This window comes from Theropithecus gelada, chromosome 6 (assembly GCF_003255815.1).
Source record: "Theropithecus gelada isolate Dixy chromosome 6, Tgel_1.0, whole genome shotgun sequence".
In the NCBI taxonomy this organism is placed as follows: Eukaryota; Metazoa; Chordata; class Mammalia; order Primates; family Cercopithecidae; genus Theropithecus; species Theropithecus gelada.
The window spans coordinates 41,490,132-41,509,186 of NC_037673.1; the positions used below are offsets into that span (position 1 = coordinate 41,490,132).

Sequence of the window (19,055 nt, forward strand, 5' to 3'; positions counted from 1 at the left end):
GTTTGAAACAAAACTTTTCTTAAATAAAAGCTACTTTAAAGACATTAACCAAGTTGCCTGCTAGAAAAAAGACTAATGAACTTAGGGAATAACTGATGAATGAGGATCTTACTATAGGAACTAAGATAAATTATATGAAAGATATTTCTGAACCACATATCAATATACTAAGTTATTTTGTAATGGCTTATGTATTTCAAAAATCACTGTAAATACCAACAACGATAGTTCAGTATTTTACACACAGATCTAGAAAACTGGGGTAAATACATGCAAATGTAAGGCAAAGTCAATAAATAGGCTTCTTTTATATTCCAGTTACATAATTTTCTGATATGTCTACACAGCTGTTGCTGAGTGTTAGTTTTACTGAAATTTAAAAATGGGGAAGGAATTGGTTTTAACAAACTAGCTATTTTACTCACTTGAAAGAATTGTACATTTCATAGTCACCACTTCCTCACTTTTTGGTTCCTTCTCAAATCTAATGAGATTTTCATCCCCTCTATTCCAAAAAGGAATAATTCTTAAAGTTGTCAATGACCTCTGTTTTTGCAAATCCAGTTATTCAATTCCAGGTCCTGTATTACCAACCTCTTCACACTCAGTTAATCATTTTCTTCTTTTTAAAATTTCTGTTATCTTTCAAGTTGCCAGATGCCCCTGGGTTTCTTCTTCACTTACTAGTCACTCTTTCCCATTTCTCTTTGCTGCTCCTTCTCTTCCCAATCTCTAAATGTCAACGAGGTGTTCTCTATCTGCACTCAGCCCCTAGACACTCATCTAGTATATAGATTTAAATACTACATGCTGATGCCTCCAAAGTCTCTGTCCTGGCTCTAGACTCTGCCCTGATCTGAAGTCCACTAAGCACCTCCTCTTGGAGTCTAATGAACATCTCCAATGCACCATGTCCCAAACAGAGCTCATTGATAAGGCCCATGCTTCACTCATCTTACACAGTATGCTTGACTCCTCTTATACCCCTTACCCATCCACCAGCAAATCCTGTGAGCTCTACCACCAACGTAACATCAATTCCAACCACTTCTCTCAAACTCCACTGTTACCACCTTGGTCTAGCCACCTTCCATTCCCACCTAAATTAACACAACAGCCTCCTAACCCCTCACTGCTTCTGCTCTTGGCTTCCTAGCAAGAAAAAAAAAAAAAAAAGGCCGGGTGCAGTGGCTCACGCCTGTAATCCCAGCACTTTGGGAGGCTGAGGTGGGCAGATCACGAAGTCAGGAGATCGAGACCATCCTGGCTAACACGGTGAAACCCCGTCTCTACTAAAAAATACAAAAAATTAGCCGGGCATGGTGGCGGGTGCTTGTAGTCCCAGCCCTTGGCAGGCTGAGGCAGGAGAATGGCGTGAACCCGGGAGGCAGAGCTTGTAGTGAGCCAAGATAGCACCACTGCACTACAGCCTGGGCGACAGAGTGAGACTCCGTCTCAAATAAAAAAAAAAAAAAAGAGAGAGAACAAGAACCACCACCCCAGCAGCCACAGTGATAGTTACAAAACACAACTCAAATTACATCACTCTCACCCTTATTCAAAATCCATAGGCTTCCCACTATGTCCAGTAAAATTCAAACTGCATGAATTTGGCTCCTGCCTCTCTTCAGTCTCCATCCTTATCACTCTCTGTCTCATGTGCTGTTGCAGGCTCACCACCCTCCTGTTCCCCAAACACCGCAAGCCTGTAGCTGCCTCGGCACCTTGTACTTACTCTTCCTTCTAAATAGAGCACAAACCCTCTTATCTGCACTTGCCTCATTCTGCTACCTTATTCAGGTCTCTACCAAGTGTCACCTCCCCAGAGAAGCTCTCCCTGGCCACCAATCTGGAATACCAGCTGCCTGGCCAATGATAATTAATTCTCTTTGCCCTTAATCTACTTGATTTGTCTTCACAGTACTTCCACTATAGACACTATGCATTTATTCATTCACTGTCAGTTCTTTCACTTGGAGGAGGACTTGATCTAGATCATTTTACCACAGCGCTTAGACCAGGGCTAGGCAAAGAGTAGGACCTCAATAAATATCACTAATTTAGAAATTAACTCACTTCTTCCTACTATAAGTAAAAAAAAAGAAAGTGCTAAGAATTAAGAAATAAATTATCTGTCACATTCCTAGGGAATTCAGACAAAATTACAAAACTACTAGTTTGAGGCACCTGACTCCAGGCAGAAATGAATAAAGAAATATTTTAGTCTCATATTTTCCCAAGGTGAATTAATTCTCCAACTTCTAGGAAGCTATCAAAGTATTTATCACAAGTTTTCTGGGAACCTTTATGACATACTACTACAGTCCATTTTAATAATTAAGCTCCTGTCTTTTACTTTGTCAAGAAGCCTTTTAAACTTATTTAGACAGTAAAGGAAAAAGATAAAACATAAAAAACACATTAATAAAAGCTTTGAATCCACATAGATCACTCTCAACAGACAGATGTCTCCAGATGGAAGACACGGCTGGAGACCAACACTGAACATCAAAGGACGTATTCAGTGACCTCTGATCTTCCCTCTGATCGTTCCTTAGAATGGGAGGGGCAGAGCCAGCATCCCCATATGCAGAAAAGTGATAAGAGATCCCCTATTTACTATGTTCACTTCCCCAGAGATAAGTACAGCATTTCTGCAACCTGTGTTAACTCTCTTTGGCCATCTGGACAAGGAGAATGGAAAGATACTAAAAAATACTGTAATAAAATACTGGCCAGTGTAATTTTTGAAATTTTCTCCAATCTGAGCATCTCAAATACCTTTATCTGAAGTTCTGCTCTTCTATAATATGTAAGTGATGTTGCCTACAATAAATGTACCCCATCCTACTCAGCACTTTAAATAGAAGTAGGTTATTGTCAAAAGCTCAAATGTGTCCAAGATACAAAATAAAAAGTGATCATATGATCTCTCTATTCTATCATAACAGTTCCTTTCAAGGTTTCAGACAAACATATTATTTCCTTGTATTTTTCTTCCTACAGTCACTTTAGGAAGGGCCTGAGCATAAAGAGTTTGCTAGCATGCATATCACAACTGCTGTATTTTCCATATAAGCATAATCAGCAAGTACAACTGTTTCTCAATTTGTTAAAGCCTACCATAAAATCAGTTCAAGTAACTAACCTTGACTAGTACATCACATGTGGATTACACCTTTTTTCCTTCTTTTTATTCTAGTTTCTCTATGTGATTTTAAATGCTAGTAGATGCCTAGATTTAGCTAGATTTTCACCTGTTTATGAAAATGAATGAGTGCTTTTTTCTCACACAGAGGTGATTTTACACTTATTTGCCCAATGAGTCCACCCAGAATCCCACGTGGAAAGAGGGATCCTGGCATAATCTGGATAAGAGTGTTTCTTACCTCTCTTGGCTTACTGGCAATGGCAACACTGCCATCTTTGTTGTATTTGATGGGCGATCCTCCTTCTTGTACCAGGGTCCCATACCCTGTGGGGGTGTAAAATGCAGGAACTCCAGCCCCGCCTGCACGGATCCTCTCTGCAAGTGTGCCCTACAAGTGAGCAACCAACACCCTATAAGTTCACTAAGCACACTTCTGTATGTGAACACAAACATTTAGACATGGCTCCTACTCTCTAGAGGCTTATAATTCTAAAAAGCAGCTAGCATTGTATATTAGCATGAGTATTTCACTAATATTGTATGCCAGAAGATCAATTTTAAGAAGTTACTGCCCCTCTAGATCCATTCTAAATCCGCATTCAAAATGTAACTGCTTATTTGTATAGTCATGCTTTCAGTTTCCATACCTCCCAATGATCTCTTGACATATTTTAAATGTGTCTATTTTTGATATTCTAAGTCAATTTTAAAATCTGAATTATGAAACTTTACATATATACATTAAGTAATGCAATTAAATTTTGTTTTATTTCATGCTCTATGTAGGTATGCTAAATTTTATTCAAGTTAATAATGTAAAGTGTTCAAATTTTAGAGCTTATTTTAAACCATTTTCATAAGTATTTTTATCTACAAATTGTCTAAGAAAAAAAACAAAGTGAAAAATATGGCACACAGGTGAATTGGTTTTTAAAAGCCAAGAGTACATCAAATTGTTTCAGAGTAGAAACAGCTGCAAGCAAAGTTTCTTTGTATTTTCTTTGGATCGTCATCTTTCCCATGGGTGACTCTTCTTCTTAGGTACCAGTGATTTCAAGACTAGTTTCCCTAGTTCTCTCACTCTCAACTGTTTTTCTACCCACGTTTTCCCTAAGGAATCAACTCTGGCCCTGAACCTTGACACCCTTCCTAACACTGAAGCCTACTGTGATAGCCTTGTTACATGACAGTCTTACTAGAAAACTGACAGGCCAGTCAATAGTCAAAAATTGGGGCTGGACACCATGGCTCATGGCTGTAAATCCCAGTGCTTTGGGAGGTGAAAGATCACTTGAGGCCAGGAGTTCAAGACCAGCCAAGGCAACATAATGAGATCTGTCTCTATGAAAAAAAAGAATTGGTTCATGGTATTAATGATGATGTGTTCATATTGTCCCAACCTTAAAAACTATTTTCTACTTTAACAGGACTCTAAGTATTCAACTCGAAGAAGAAACTAACAGTTGGTACTTGAGACATTGAGTCACTCAAGTAGGTGGAATATTCTGGGGAAAGAGAGACTTGGGGTATAACTGAAAATCTTCCAGATAACTGATTATCTAGTCAATGGAAAGAGATGACTCTACCTTGTGTTGTGAAGTTAGTAACATTCACAAAAAATTAAATCATCAAAATTACCATAATACTACTCCCTGCCTTAAAATATGTTTTATATATACCGTCCCTGAATACTCCCCTTCTATCATACTAGGTAAGGGCCTGAAAGTAGACTATTTCTGCAGACAGGCCTTCCGTAGGTGCCACCAGCTCCTTACCTTCACCCACCAAAGAAGTCCTGATCCCCACCATTGACACTCCTCCCCCTAGCCTTCAGGCTGCAAAATAAGCTGCCAGAGCCAGTGTTTACTAATGGACCGCTAAGTTGGGGAAAGAGACACTGACCTCTCTTAGCCTGAGGAAAAACTGTAAAAAAAAAAAAATAATAATATATATATATATATACACAACGATGTACATACTTTCTGACAAAATAAGGAGTAACATAAAAGATACCAAGGGTAATCAAAAGGTTAATTTTCAATAGCTCCACAACCCAAAGAATACTGTATCTCAACCTATCATGTGAAAAATACTGCTATGGACTGAACTGTGTTCTCCCCAAAATTCATATGTTGAATTCATAGTCACCAATGTGACTGTATTAAGATAGGGCCTATAAGGAGGTCATCAAGGTTGAAGGAAGTCAAAAAGGTGGGGCCCTGATCTGGTATGATTAGTGTTCCTACAAGAAGGGTCCTACAAGAAGAGACACCCAGAGTGTGAGCATGCATGCTCTCCGCCATGCAAGAACAGTGAGAAGTCGGCCATCTGCAAGCCAAGGAGGACTTCCAAGCCTTCAGAACTGTGAGAAACTTCTGTTGTTTAAGCCACCAGTCTGTGATATTTTGTTATAGCAGCCTGAGCAGACTAAGACATCTTGGTTTTTCTGGGGTTTTTTTGTTTTTGTTCTTTTTCAAAAAACTGAGAAAATGGAATAAATACCAAGCCCAGTGCAGTGCTATGGTATGTACAGGTAAGAGTGCTATAGAGTGACCAGGTGTGACTACAACACATGAGCCTCAGAATAGTTCCCCACGTGTGCTTTCTAGACAAACACACCATGATTTAATTATTAATTTTTTAAAATCTACTAAATTATGTTATTACCAACTTGGCAAAGTCAGTGGCAGTATTTTCTGTTGACTAAAATAAAGCGGAGTGACTCAGTTCAAGAGTTGAGAGCAGAGCATGTCAAAAATGAAAGAAAACTGTAGACCCTTCTTTTACTTAAAGGCTTCAAAAAGTTTTCCTTTCTTTATGAATAACTCCAATTAGTTAAGAGATGATACAGAAAATGAATGAAAAGTTGCTAGATTAATTATAGTAACCGCTTGCTTTGTAGTAACACCAGTTCCCTGGAAATCTAGGTTCTGATCCCAGCACTTACTCAGATATAGTCACCTGCACCTTTCATGGGCTTCACTCTGATGTGTCTCAGCAAGACCAGATCACTCACAAATTTCTAGTTCTAAAGCTCATAGAAATTGGAGGGGCATGGTGGCTCACACCTGTGAGGCCAAGGCAGGTGGCTCATTTGAGGTCAGGAGTTTAAGACCAGCCTGGCCAACATGGTGAAACCCCGTCTCCACTAAAAATACAGAAAACAAAAGTAGCTGGGCGTGGTGGCACATGCCTGTAATCTCAGCTTCTCAGGAGGCTGAGGCAGGAGAATTGCTTGAACTCGGGAGGCGGAGGTTGCAGTGAACCGAGATCACACCGCTGCACTCCACCCTGGGTGACAAAGTGAGACTCCACCTCAAAAAACATTAAAAATAAATTCATATAAATTAACTTTTTAGGATGATTCTCAAACATTCCAGCAAATCCTTTTTGTATGCTTCTGGCACAATACACATTACAGTGCCAAACTTAAAATCTTATCTTGCAGACTGGTTATCTTTTAGAAATATCTCCTTTTTCAGTATACAGTAGAAGAAAATATTAATCTTTCAGCAATCAACAGGTGTGACTTAGAAAGTAAACTCCTTGGTTTGGCAAAGTAGTATTCCCTCTGCCTTACCTCTCTTGCACAGCGAAATTTCTAGGGAGAAAAAATGAATTTTTAAAGTTTAAGTTAGTACTATAAAAGCAAATCTTCTCACCTGTGGTGTCAGCTCCACTTCTAATTCACCAGATAAGTACTGTCGTTCAAATTCTGCATTTTCTCCCACATATGAAGAGATCATGCGTTTTATCTGGTTGGACCGAAGCAAAAGCCCCAAACCAAAATTGTCAACCCTAGAAGGAAAATGAAGGGAGCTTACCAATGAGCATCTGACAGAACACTATTACATCTTTTCAAAGAGATAAAACTTGGTTAATTTAAAGAAAACTAAATCCTCTCTTATAGGCATTTAATCCACATTTTCAGTCTCCCATAACCCCAAAACTCTTGCAAGGTAGCTACCCTTTTATTTTACAGTTGAGGAAACTAAAACTCAAGAAGTTTAAGTGATTCTTTTGTGGGGTCGGGGCATGCACAGGGCAAGGTCTTGGGCAGTAAGGGACATACGGCCAATATTCACACCCATGTTCACCCTACAGTTTTACTCCATACCTTTTGTTAGTTTCATGGCTACAGAGTGATTCCGAGTTAGAAGATAAGCAAAGAGATGAATTGGTTCTTGTCCTATGCTTTGAAGGAACACATAAATGCAGTGGCAATATACTGACCCAAAAGAAGATTTGGATGGAGAAGCTCTTTCTCTTCTAAAAAGGAAAGAGGGCATTCTGGTATTTAAAAGAGAGATTAACATACTCATTGAAATGTGGACCCAAATTATAAATAGCTATGAACATTTTCCCTATATCATAAATATTTTGCTCAAGATTTCCACATTTGAACATTCTCAACAAAAACAACAACAACAACAACAAAAAAACAAACAAAAAATCACAAGCCAGTGAAGAGTATAAGTGGAAACAATAATCCTGTATCTGTTAAATTATATATACTATAGTTTAATATCTTCATTATTTTAAAGCTGGTGCTCAATTTATTCTTAGAAATGGTATACACAGTGTTGACTTTATTTTTCCATTGGGTGAAGGTCTCCAGGTTTATGCCTTTCTTTATTTCTATTATTTTTCAAAGCAGAATATGCCTAGAATTTAAAGCAAAGTCAATGTAATAGGACAGATAACTGAATGAATTATTTTTCCATTTCAGTCACCTTAAAGACTGAAGATCATTTTCCATTCAAGAGTCAGAAATATTTTAACCAACTAGAGAAATAAAACATTTCTAAGACAAGAATACTTGACCTTAAGCTATTTTTAATGGTGAAATTTTTTAATGGTGAAATATTTTAATGATGAAATATTTATTTAATGGTGAAATATCTTTTAATGGTGAAATATTTTTTAATGGTGAAATATTTTTAATGGCGAAATATCTTTTAATGGTGAAATATTTTTTAGTGGTGAAATTTTTTTAATGGGGAAATATTTTTAGTAGCAAAACACTTTTAATGGCAAAAAGTATGATGAGACACCACCACAAATATGAAGGGATGGCTAAAAAAGAAGAAAATACCAAATCTCAACAAAGATGTGAAACAATCAGAACTCTCATATGTGCTAAGGGGAATATAAACTGAAATGACCATTTTGGAAAAACTGTTAGTACCTACTAATGTTGAATATATCCGTATCCTATGGGTCAGCAATTCCATTCTAGGTCTATAACCAACAGAAACGCATACTTAGGTTCACCACAAGACATATACAAGAAAATTCATAGCAGCACTGTTCATTATGGCCAAAATTGGAGCCTCCAAAATGCTCATCAGCAAATAGATAATTGTGGCATGCTACATAATGAAGTGGGTATAGCAGTGAGAATGACTGATCTATAACCATTAGCAACAATGGTTGAATTTCACAGATTAATGTTGAGCTAAAGCCAGACACAAGAGTATACACTGAAATATTCCTTTAATATGATGTTCAAAATCAGACAAAACAAATTTATAAGGATCAAAAGTAAGGCTAACGATTAATGTTGGTAGTGGGATAAGAGAACAGTGACTGGAAGGAGCAGGAAGAAGGCTTCCTGGGGTACTGGTCATGTTCCATTTATCTATCTGGGCATTGATGACATGGGTGTGCAGCTTGTAAAACTCCATCAAACTGTATTTATGAGATGTTCACTTTTCTACATTACTCCATACTATGCTTCAAGAAAGCCTTTTAAGAGACAGAAATGTACTGATAAGGACCAGAGTGCTTCCTAGAAACAGAAGTTTTTATTTACAATCTCTCCCTCCTAATTCCTTTAGTGCTCTGATGGTTCCTTCCCTACAGAGCTTGTGTCATCTACACAGTTCATTCATCTAGAACTCCCTTACTGAGTGCTTATTCTACCACAGGTTTGTTAACTCATCTAAAACTCCCTTACTGAGTGCTTATTCTATCCCTGTGTCAGGCTCTGGAGCTACAATCATGAGTAAGACCTGGTCCTGGGCAGCTCTGAAACTGACAAAATAAACACGTAATCTATAATTACAACAGAGGGAGAGACATGCTAAGGGAATTAGGCGCAAATTGTGATAATTCTGAAAATGGAGAACCCAACTTTTGGGGAGGAGAAAGATAGCAGAAAAAAATCTTACAGGAGGTGGCACTTACACAGACATAGGAAAAAGAAAACATTTTGAGAACAGAGTGTGGGGCGGACTTGTAGAGAGAAACAGGCAGATGGACAGCTTTGCAAAGATGTACTCAGGAAACTACATGTTGAGTGTTCCTGGAATATGGACTGAGGGCAACAGCATGTGGGAGGGGAGAAGGCAAGATCAGTTGTGATCAGCCTTGTGGGATTTCATCCTGAAGGATAGGAAGTCCCTGTAAAAAGTTTTAAGCGGAAAAGTAACAGTATGATTAGCTGGGAAGGTTGAAAGATGAAAGGCCGGGATATCAGTGAAGAGGCTCAAAGTAGTCCAAACAAGCAACACTGAGAGTCTGAGCTAAAATAGTGAGAATGGGAATGGAGAAGGGAGAAATCAAGAGGGTCTTTCAGGGAAATAATTCGTAAGACTTGTTGCCCATCCTGATGTAGCTGCAGACCCACTCCAGAATTCTGGCTTTAGTGATGGAATATAAAGAAAGTTGGTTGGGGGAAATTAACGAGCACTACTGACGCCTACTTACTTGATCTGGAAAGGTGTTAAGTATGTGACAAGCCACTGACATTTCTCCCGATACCACCTGTTCTCCCAACTTCATTCCACTCTCCACCCTCATACTCCTCACACCCAAAAGTGACCATTACAGCTCAGCTGATTCTTTCCCAATTCTCAGAATTTCATTTCCAAACCTCTTTCCTACCCCCAGCACTCCTGACACAATGAACACTTCAAAGTGTCTGGGTAACAGGTAACTGTCAACCTCCTATTCAACTTGTTTTGCACCCCTAGCCTTCAAATGCTGAATCTGATAAGATTTCCCATCCACCATGGGTAGAAAAGAAATAGCTGCATGACTTACTCTCACTTTGTTCAAAAGAAAACTAATGCCTAAGTAACAAGTATTTTCAAGTATTTTCAAGAGTAACAAGTAACAAGTATTTTCAAGAGTGTAATTTTGAGCTAGAATGCCCTGCAAGTTAAGAATACATTTGTCCACTAGGGGTCACCAGATGCCTAATGATTCCATTGTTCAAGGGTTGTCTCCCCATACTCTCAATGCACACAATGTCTTCTGAGTTTAATTTAACCTACTCCTAATACCTGGCTAGGTCCCCACAATTCTATTCCCCCAAATTCAACTCCACTGCAGCCTTCCCATCTCACCTCACGGCAGGCCCACCTTACAGATCCTCAGCCCAAAACTAACGCAGCGATCTTCGACTTCTCTCACAAACTCCACATTGAATCTCTCAGGAAATCCTGATTCCAACTTCAAAGCCTATTCAGAATCTGACCATTTCTCTCTCACTCCTTGTACTCTGCACTATCTTGCCAGGAAACTGCAAACTCTCCCTGCTTCTGCTCCCTTACAACATGACAGCCAAGCGAGCCTTATAAAATGTAAGTCAGAACACATCACTGCTCTTGCTCACACCCCTGTGATGGTACTTTCATTCAGAGTAAAATCAAAGGTCTCCAGAGTGGCCTGCAAGGTCCCATGAGATCAGATGCACTTTGATGTCCCCAACCTCACTCCACCCATTCTTCTGTTTGCTCACTTCTCTTCCTCTCCTGACCTCACCATCCCTCCAACATACCTACATATCCCCCACCTGGTGCCTTTGCACTGGCCTTCCCCTGTCTCAAACTCTTCTTCCAGACATCTGTATGGCTCACTCCCTCACTTCCTTCAAGTCTCTGGTCAAATGTCACCTCAGTGAGTCCCATCCTGATCACCCAACTGAATATTAAAACCCGCCCCCCCACTTTCACACTCCCATTCCCTATTACTTTTTTTTTTTTTTTCTTTTCCAAGGCACATATAACTTCACATATTGGAAAGTTTACTTATATGTTATGTTACTATTATAGTCCACCTCTCCCAAACTAGAGCATTTGGTCCATGAAGCAGAAATCTTGGTCTGTTTTATTCACTATTGTATTCTAAGCTGAACATCTGTTAAATGGATTTATTGCTCAACTCCACTGTCCCCCTCCTCACTGGCTCTTCTCTAATAATAGTGAAAACCTCCAAGTCTTTACACTGGATATTTACCGTTTGTCCCTCTGGATCTGTTCTCCAACCTCCAGCCTGCTCTGGACCTCAGATGGCTGCCCTGTAGACTAAATTGAGGGGTCCCCTTGCCTTCTGGCTTCTGATCGAGTTCAGCCACTCTGACGGGGTTCACCCAGGGGGAGGCACCATCAAGAGGATGTGGGTGAGGGAAAAATGTTGGGATTTATATTCCTCTGACTCTCTCCCTGAGAAGTTACAGCCCATTGAATAACCCCCTCCATAAACCTTTCTTCCAGGTCCTACTAACAGCTGCCTCCTTTCACTCCTTCAGACCTGGGGCTGGTAACAGCACCCCTCCATTACAAACTCCAGGGTTCTTTATTACTCATGTTTTCCCTCAGCCCTGACCATTCCACTGAAAAGGCTCCCTTTGGTAAACTCCTCAACTACTCAGAAAATTCAATTACATTTGATATCCTCTGGAACCCAGACTAATAAAGTTATAATGAAATAATTCATGAAGGTGGATATGATCCATTTTACTTTCTGTAGTTTTAAATATCTGAAACTCCTATAGGCCCATAGTAAAGCCAGAATACAGTTGGTCATTGATTGACTTAGGAATTTTTCTAACTACTCTCTTCTGGATCTCTTTGGCTTTTCAACCCATTACCCATTTTAAGTTGGCTCTATTTGGAGATTACATCTCTTTATTCATTTATTTTAGCTCTGAGAATCATGGTTTATATGGGCTTTGCTTTGTTATTAGACTAGTATCCTGGCATAGCAATCAAGCAATGCATAAGACGCTAGCCCCAGGTGCACTACCTGACCAGTTCTTCAGGTCTTGAAAATGCTGTCAGCTTACAACGAGAGTATTTCTTGCCACATAATTTACAACTCAAATTTGGCAAGTGTATATCTTACCTATTATCAGACATTGATGATAGAAAATGAGTAAGACAAGTCTCTTACCTACAAAGGCTTACAAGACAAAGAAAAATAGATGTGATCTTTTGCAAATGGGGAACATATCATTTCTAATAGAGACATGAATATTAAAACATCTTACAGCTCTTTAACACTAAAGACAATGCTGATAAGACCTTCAAAAAGATTGTTGCTTTCCTTTAGTAGCCAACATTTTTTAGCATACTAAAGAGAGATGTGATCTTTTTTCCCGCATCACAACAAACCTGGGTTTCAAACATTTTGGTGACTAGAAAAAGTCTAAGGCCAAGAATTCATTAATGAGACACATTATTATAAAGCAAAAAGATACTGTATCGGAAACAATGTTCTGGAAATATTTTCATGTTCTGAATCTAAAATTTAATGTGCTGATTTTCTGAAATCTCATTAACTGGCAATTCTTGTCAGAATAAAATAAATAAAAATAAAGTTGTGATCACTTACCAAGTTGTATTTCTTTTGTTTACTTTTCATTTTAGACATACTTAAATCTGGATTAGATAATTATATTTAACATATCAAGAGTACCAAAAAGAAAATGCTGCATTTAAATACAAGGCTAATTTATGACATACAGTAATTTCCCCCCTGCCCAAACTGCAGTTTCACTTTCTGTGGTTTCAATTACCCAGTCACCTGCAGTCCACAAATATTAAATGGAAAATTCCAGACATATAAAATTCGTAAGTTTTAAGTTGTGCACCATTCTGAGTAACATGATGAACCATCATCATCCTACTCCATCCTGCCCGGGATGTGAATCCTCCCTTTGTCCAGCATATCTATACTGTATATACTACACTCCTGTTCTTCACTTAATAGCCATGATGGTGATCAGATAGATTGTTGCAGTATTTGCTGTGCTTATGTTCAAGCAGTCCTCATTTTACTTAATAATGGCCCCAAAGCACAAGAGTAGTAGTGCTGGTAACTTGGACATGCCAAAAAGAAGCCATAAAGTGTTTCCTTTAAGTGAAAGATCCAAGTAAGAATTAATCTTTTATCTATTAAATTTCAAAGAAAGAGAAAAATATGTGCTAGTTTTGCTGTCGTATCTCAAACTGCAAAAGTTATAGCAACAGAGCATAATAAAAGCTTAGTTAAGATGGAAAAGACATTAAATTTGTGAGTGGAAGACAAATAGAAATACATTCCCATTGACAGCAATTGGGTTAAGTATTAGCCATGATTTCAGAACACATCCCTCTCGAATAAGGGAGGACTACTGCAGTTACATGAGACAAATGAAATCTTTCATGAGCTGAGCAGAGAAGTTCAAGTATACATCCCAGGAATTAGTTAGCCCTTCCCAAACAAAATAACTAAATCCTAGGGAATGCCCATAATCAGCTCATGGCCTACATCTGACTATTAACTCCTTCAGAGCTGCAGCTTCCTCAATAAAGAACAAGGGCACAGCAGAGGGGTCACTGCTTTATCTCAAGGTTCAAAGTCATTGGTACAGAACCAGACATTTTAGAGTGATAGACTGACCATTGGGCTCTCAGAAAACTATTATAGCTGACTAGTACAGTAATATACACACACACACATGCAAGTAATTATAAGTGTAGGTACACATGTATAATCAGATTTCTTAGCCTTTGACAAAACAGCATCTATTCTGCATCAAGAATTTTATATTGATCTACAGTATCCCTTATAAGCATAAAGCTATCTGGAAAACTGAAAGTGCTGATAATCAAAAGTATGTATAATCAAGTCAAATTAAAGGGCATAAAATATGTTTAAGAGTTATCAAGTTGTCATAAACAAGTTAATTCTCTATTTTCAGCTGATTTGAAGTCAGTTAAACAAGGGACAGATGATTTCTACAATCCCATTCCCCTCCAACACACAGTAACTCTGAGACTCAGACTTACAGGCTCAGGACAATAGAGAATACAAAACTACTGTAAATAAACGAGATCGGTAATGTAATATGTATATCAAAGATAAGTAAAATTCAGCATACAAAGAAAGGCTAAAAGTCTCTAAAGGAACTCGAAAAGGGGCAAGATCAATAAAGACTAGAAAAGTTTCTGTAATTGGATAAGGATACTTTGAGGATATATAATTTAAGTCTAATTTTGAGAGATGTGGATAGACAGGAAAGAGGAGAGACAATCTTCCAGATGGAAATAGACCCAGAAAAGGAAAAATGGGCACAAAAATAGCATCAGTTTTATTTCCTAAATAACCTACACTATTTATTCTAAACTGCTTTTGTAATCGGCTAAAAGGCCAATTGGGTGATTAAAAATGTAAAATCCTTAAAGTCTTTAATTGTTGAGAGCTGATGACTTACCATTTTGTAAAAATAAAAATATAGCTTTTCCTAACATAGCTAAATGTACCTTAATGTGCATGCCATTATTAAAATGATGGCTTATTTCTGACCAACATAATATGCAATCCTATTATCTTAAGTGCTGGCTGCATATCCACCTTCCAAGACCAGCCATGTTTTTATGATTAATGGTATCCTTTTATGTATGATCTAGAATGATGGCATTGCTAAAAGAAAAGGCTTTAAACAGATTTCAAATTGATGCCCACCTTGCTTTATAAATGATCTAACAAATAACATAAAACAATACCTTTAAATTTTAAAATGCAAGGCTTAATTTGAAGATATATATTCTAACTTCAATATATTTTAAGTTTAGAAAAATAAAAGCACATCACATTGAGATATAAAGTCTTAATTTATATCTTTATACTAGATGAAGCAAGTCTGCTTTACTTATGAAGGATGGTACCAAAAACATTTGGATAAATGTAACCCTCTTGACCTTGTTAAACACTAGATTTTGATGCTCATGTGAGTAGGAGAAAACTTCATTTCACTGATAAACTCTGCTTAAACATTGAGAATTGGCATTTCTCTCCAGCCAGTTGTTTTTAAAATGTACACTTACCCTGCATTGTTGCTGACTGCAGTTAGTCCTTTTACTCCAGTTTTCAGTAAAGCATCTATAAGATTCTCTGGAATTCCACATAGCCCAAAACCTACATTAAGCCGAAAAAATAAACAATTTGTAAAAGGGGTAATAAAGTTCTTTCAGAGAAGTATGTGTTATTCTTTTTAAGAGGGAAATTAAACAAAGCACATTATTAGATCTACTAAGCAAAATACACATATATATCTCAGCAGCTTAATAAACGGTCATATAGCTATATCCAAATGTTTTGCACCATTATATCACATATCACCGCCCAGTCTTTGAACCACAAGTATAAGGCCAAGTGCAACCAGTTTATATAGCTACACATTGCCCAGCTTGCACTTAACTATATATCTATTGTTGTCCTGCTTTATAAATCAGTTTTTCCATAACTTTTTTAAGAATGTTTACATGTCTGAGTAGATTTTGCACAGTTGGAAGCCTAAGCCCAAAATGGTCATTTCTTTATATTTTCCATGATTACACAAATTGTTTTGGGTTTAAAATAAACATTCAATGACTTACTTGGATGAGCGGGGATCAATCCTAAAAATAATCCTTGATAGTATTTATCAGAAGCAGGCAGCAAGTTGGGTGCGGGTGGCTCATGCCTGTAATCCCAGCACTTTGGGAGGCCGAGGTGGGCGGATCACTAGAGGTCAGCAGTTCGAGACCAGACTTGCCAACATGGTGAAACTCCATCTCTACTAAAAATACAAAATTTAGCCAAGAGTGATGGCAGGTGCCTATAATCCCAGCTACTTGAGAGGCTAAGGCAAGAATCTCTTGAACCCAAGAGATAGAGGTTGCAGTAAACTGAGATCGCACCACTGCACTCCAGCCTGGGCGACAAAGTGAGACTCCCTCTTGAGATTCCAAACAAGCAGCAGCAATAGAATTGGCAGTGGGGGAGGTCAATACAGATGTCTATGTCTACAGGGTCTCTGAAGGTGTAAGCTTATGAGATTAATGCCAACTTTTTAAGTAAAAAATTGGGATCTAGGGATTTTTTTCAAAGCTATTAATAAAACAGGACTACTTTGAAGCTTCAGTTTTTCAAAACAGAAACACACAAATACACACACACACAGAAAGTAAAATATTGAATGCTAAACCTTGCTAAACTTTTAGGAAGAAGACACTAATAAAACAGATGATACTATAATATATAAAATAAATAATGTATAATAAAATAATTATCATTTTTATACATCTTTGTCATTGTGATTTGCTGGTTTCATTTAAAAACATAAGGACATTACTGTAATATGAAAAACAGTATTAGTACTCACCACCAACCAAAACCGTTGCACCATCAGGGATGTCTTTTACAGCTTCTACTGGATCTGTATAAAACTTGGTATGGCGATGAGCACTGGTGGAAAAGGAACAAACACATCCCTGAAATATCAAAAAAAAAAAAAATTGATTATCATTTAGAGATACAGCTTTGTGTGTGTAGCAATTTATTCAATTGATAGACAAATGATAATTTCATTATCCCCTTTATATATACATGTTTTTAATTTCCAGGTAATAATTGTATATAATGTATATATTTATACAGATAATAAATGTATATATTTATGGCACACATGGTTGTTTTTATATGTATAGTAGACCCCCCTTATCCACAGTTTCCCTTTCTGAGGTCTGTCACCCCAGGTAAGTATGGTACAATAAGATTTGGGAGAGAGAATGCATTCTTATAACTTTTATTACAATATATTGTTATAATTGTTCTATTATTAGTTATTGTGACTAATGTCTCATAGTCTAATTCGCAAATTAAAATGAATGACAGACGTATGTAGGAAAAACAACTTATATAGGGTTTGATACTACCCACAGGTCAGGTATCCACTAGGGTTTTGGAACATATTCTCCTCAGATAAGGGAGGATACTAATGGCTCAATCAAGCTATTTATAAATGCACACTTTTTTGTGCTAAGCAATTTTCTAGTATACAATATATTATTAACTATAGTCACCGTGGTGTTCAACAGATCTCTTGAATTTATTCCTCCTAAATAAAATTATGTATCCTTTGACCAACATCTCACCAACTCCTCACCTCCAGCCTCCATAACCACCATTTCACCTTTCTGTCTGTGATACTATCCCCCTCTTTAAAAGCCTGGAGCTTTAAGTGACTCATACTTAAAAGTAGGATGGATATTTTATCCACAGATTATCACTGAAGTCCCCTTGTAACAGATGTCTTCTATTACATAAGGGAAAGTTCTAATTCCATCCTTTGTGGTCACCCCAAAGAATGAAAGTAGAAAGAAAAGTCTGTAGGGTCCAGCCCCACAGGGTCAGTGGGTTTTTCTCCCCGTGTGCGGAGACGAGAGATTGTAGGAATAAAGACAAAGACAAAGAGATAAAAGAAAAGACAGCTGGGCCTGGGGGACCACTACCACCAAGACGCGGAGACCGGTAGTGGCCCCGAATGCCAGGCTGCACTGATATTTATTGGATAGAAGACAAAGTGGCAGGGTAACGAGTGAGAGCCATCTCCAATGATAGGTAAAGTCACATGGGTCACGTGTCCACTGGACATGGGGCCCTTGACTGCCTGGCAGCCGAGGCAGAGAGAAAGAGAGGAGAGAGAGAGAGAAAGCTTACACCATTATTTCTGCATATCAGAGACTTTTAGTACTTTCACTAATTTGCTACTGTTATTTAAAAGGCATGGCCAGTGTACAGGATGGAACAGGAAGGCGGACTAGGAGCCTGACCATTGAAGCACAGCATCACAGGGAGATGGTTAGGCCTCTGGAAAACTGCGTGTGGGCCTGACTCCACAAGAGGTGGAGGAGTAGAGTCTTCTCTGAACTCCTACGGGGAAAGGGAGTCTCCTTTTCCTGGTCTGCTAAGTAGCAGGTGTTTTTCCTTGACACTGACGCTACTGCTAGACCACGGTCCACTTGGCAACGGGTGTCTTCCCAGACACTGGCGTTACCGCTAGACCAAGGAGCCCTCTGGTGGACCTGTCCGGGGATAACAGATGGCTCACACTCTTGTCTTCTGGTCACTTCTCACTATGTCCCCTCAGTTCCTATCTCTGTATGGCCTGGTTTTTCCTAAGTTATAATTGTAGAGCAAGGATTATTATAATATTGGAGTAAAGAGTAATTGCTACAAACTAATGATTAAGTGATATTCATACATAATCATATATATTATCTATATCTAGAATAACTATTCTTATTTTATATATTTTATTATACTAGAACAGCTTGTGCCCTCGATCTCTTGCCTCGGCACCTGGGTGCCTTGCCGCCCGCAAAAGTCCATATACTTGAATTCAAATTCATAGCAATGGTGTCATCAAGCATCAGTTTCTGGTAACCCAATCTTCCATTAATAAATAAGTATTTACTGTAAACCTACCATGTGTCAAGTCCTGTACTATTTGTTCCAACATAGTTAAGTATTAAGACATGAGCACTGCTCTCTAAAAAATTAAAGCCAATGTGAACAAAACATATATCTACAGAGTTGGGCTCCAGGTTCAATCTTAAATGTCAAAGAATGCCTCCTAAAGGGACAAGAACACCTTACAAAACAACTCATCCTCCTACGGGGCTTAAGGTTTATGGAACCTACATAAAAGGAACAAACCATTATCTACAAGGAAGGTAAGTCTAGCCTTACCAGTGTACTATTGGGTCCCAAATGAGTCACCTAGTGAATATTCATGAGCAATCAGTTGTAAACATTTCCCTTTTCCCTACTTCATCCACACTATGCACAAAAGGAAACAAGAAAGCAG

The 19,055-nt window shown here is 38.2% G+C and overlaps 1 protein-coding gene across 3 annotated transcripts in view; it reads right to left on the reverse strand.

Moving 5' to 3' along the window:
* Positions 1 to 19,055, reverse strand: part of OXCT1 (3-oxoacid CoA-transferase 1) — a 144,897-nt gene that overhangs the window by 119,124 nt on the left and 6,718 nt on the right. For 2 of the 3 annotated variants that reach the window (XM_025388461.1, XM_025388459.1), the window contains exons 2-5: positions 16,569 to 16,677; positions 15,250 to 15,340; positions 6,814 to 6,949; positions 3,390 to 3,539 (exon numbers count right to left, since the gene is read on the reverse strand). In XM_025388461.1, the coding sequence (XP_025244246.1) occupies positions 3,390 to 3,539; positions 6,814 to 6,949; positions 15,250 to 15,340; positions 16,569 to 16,677 (486 nt within the window). Of the gene's footprint in view, positions 1 to 3,389; positions 3,540 to 5,053; positions 5,075 to 6,813; positions 6,950 to 15,249; positions 15,341 to 16,568; positions 16,678 to 19,055 lie in introns of all 3 variants that reach the window. The other variant, XM_025388460.1, reaches the window with a different exon arrangement.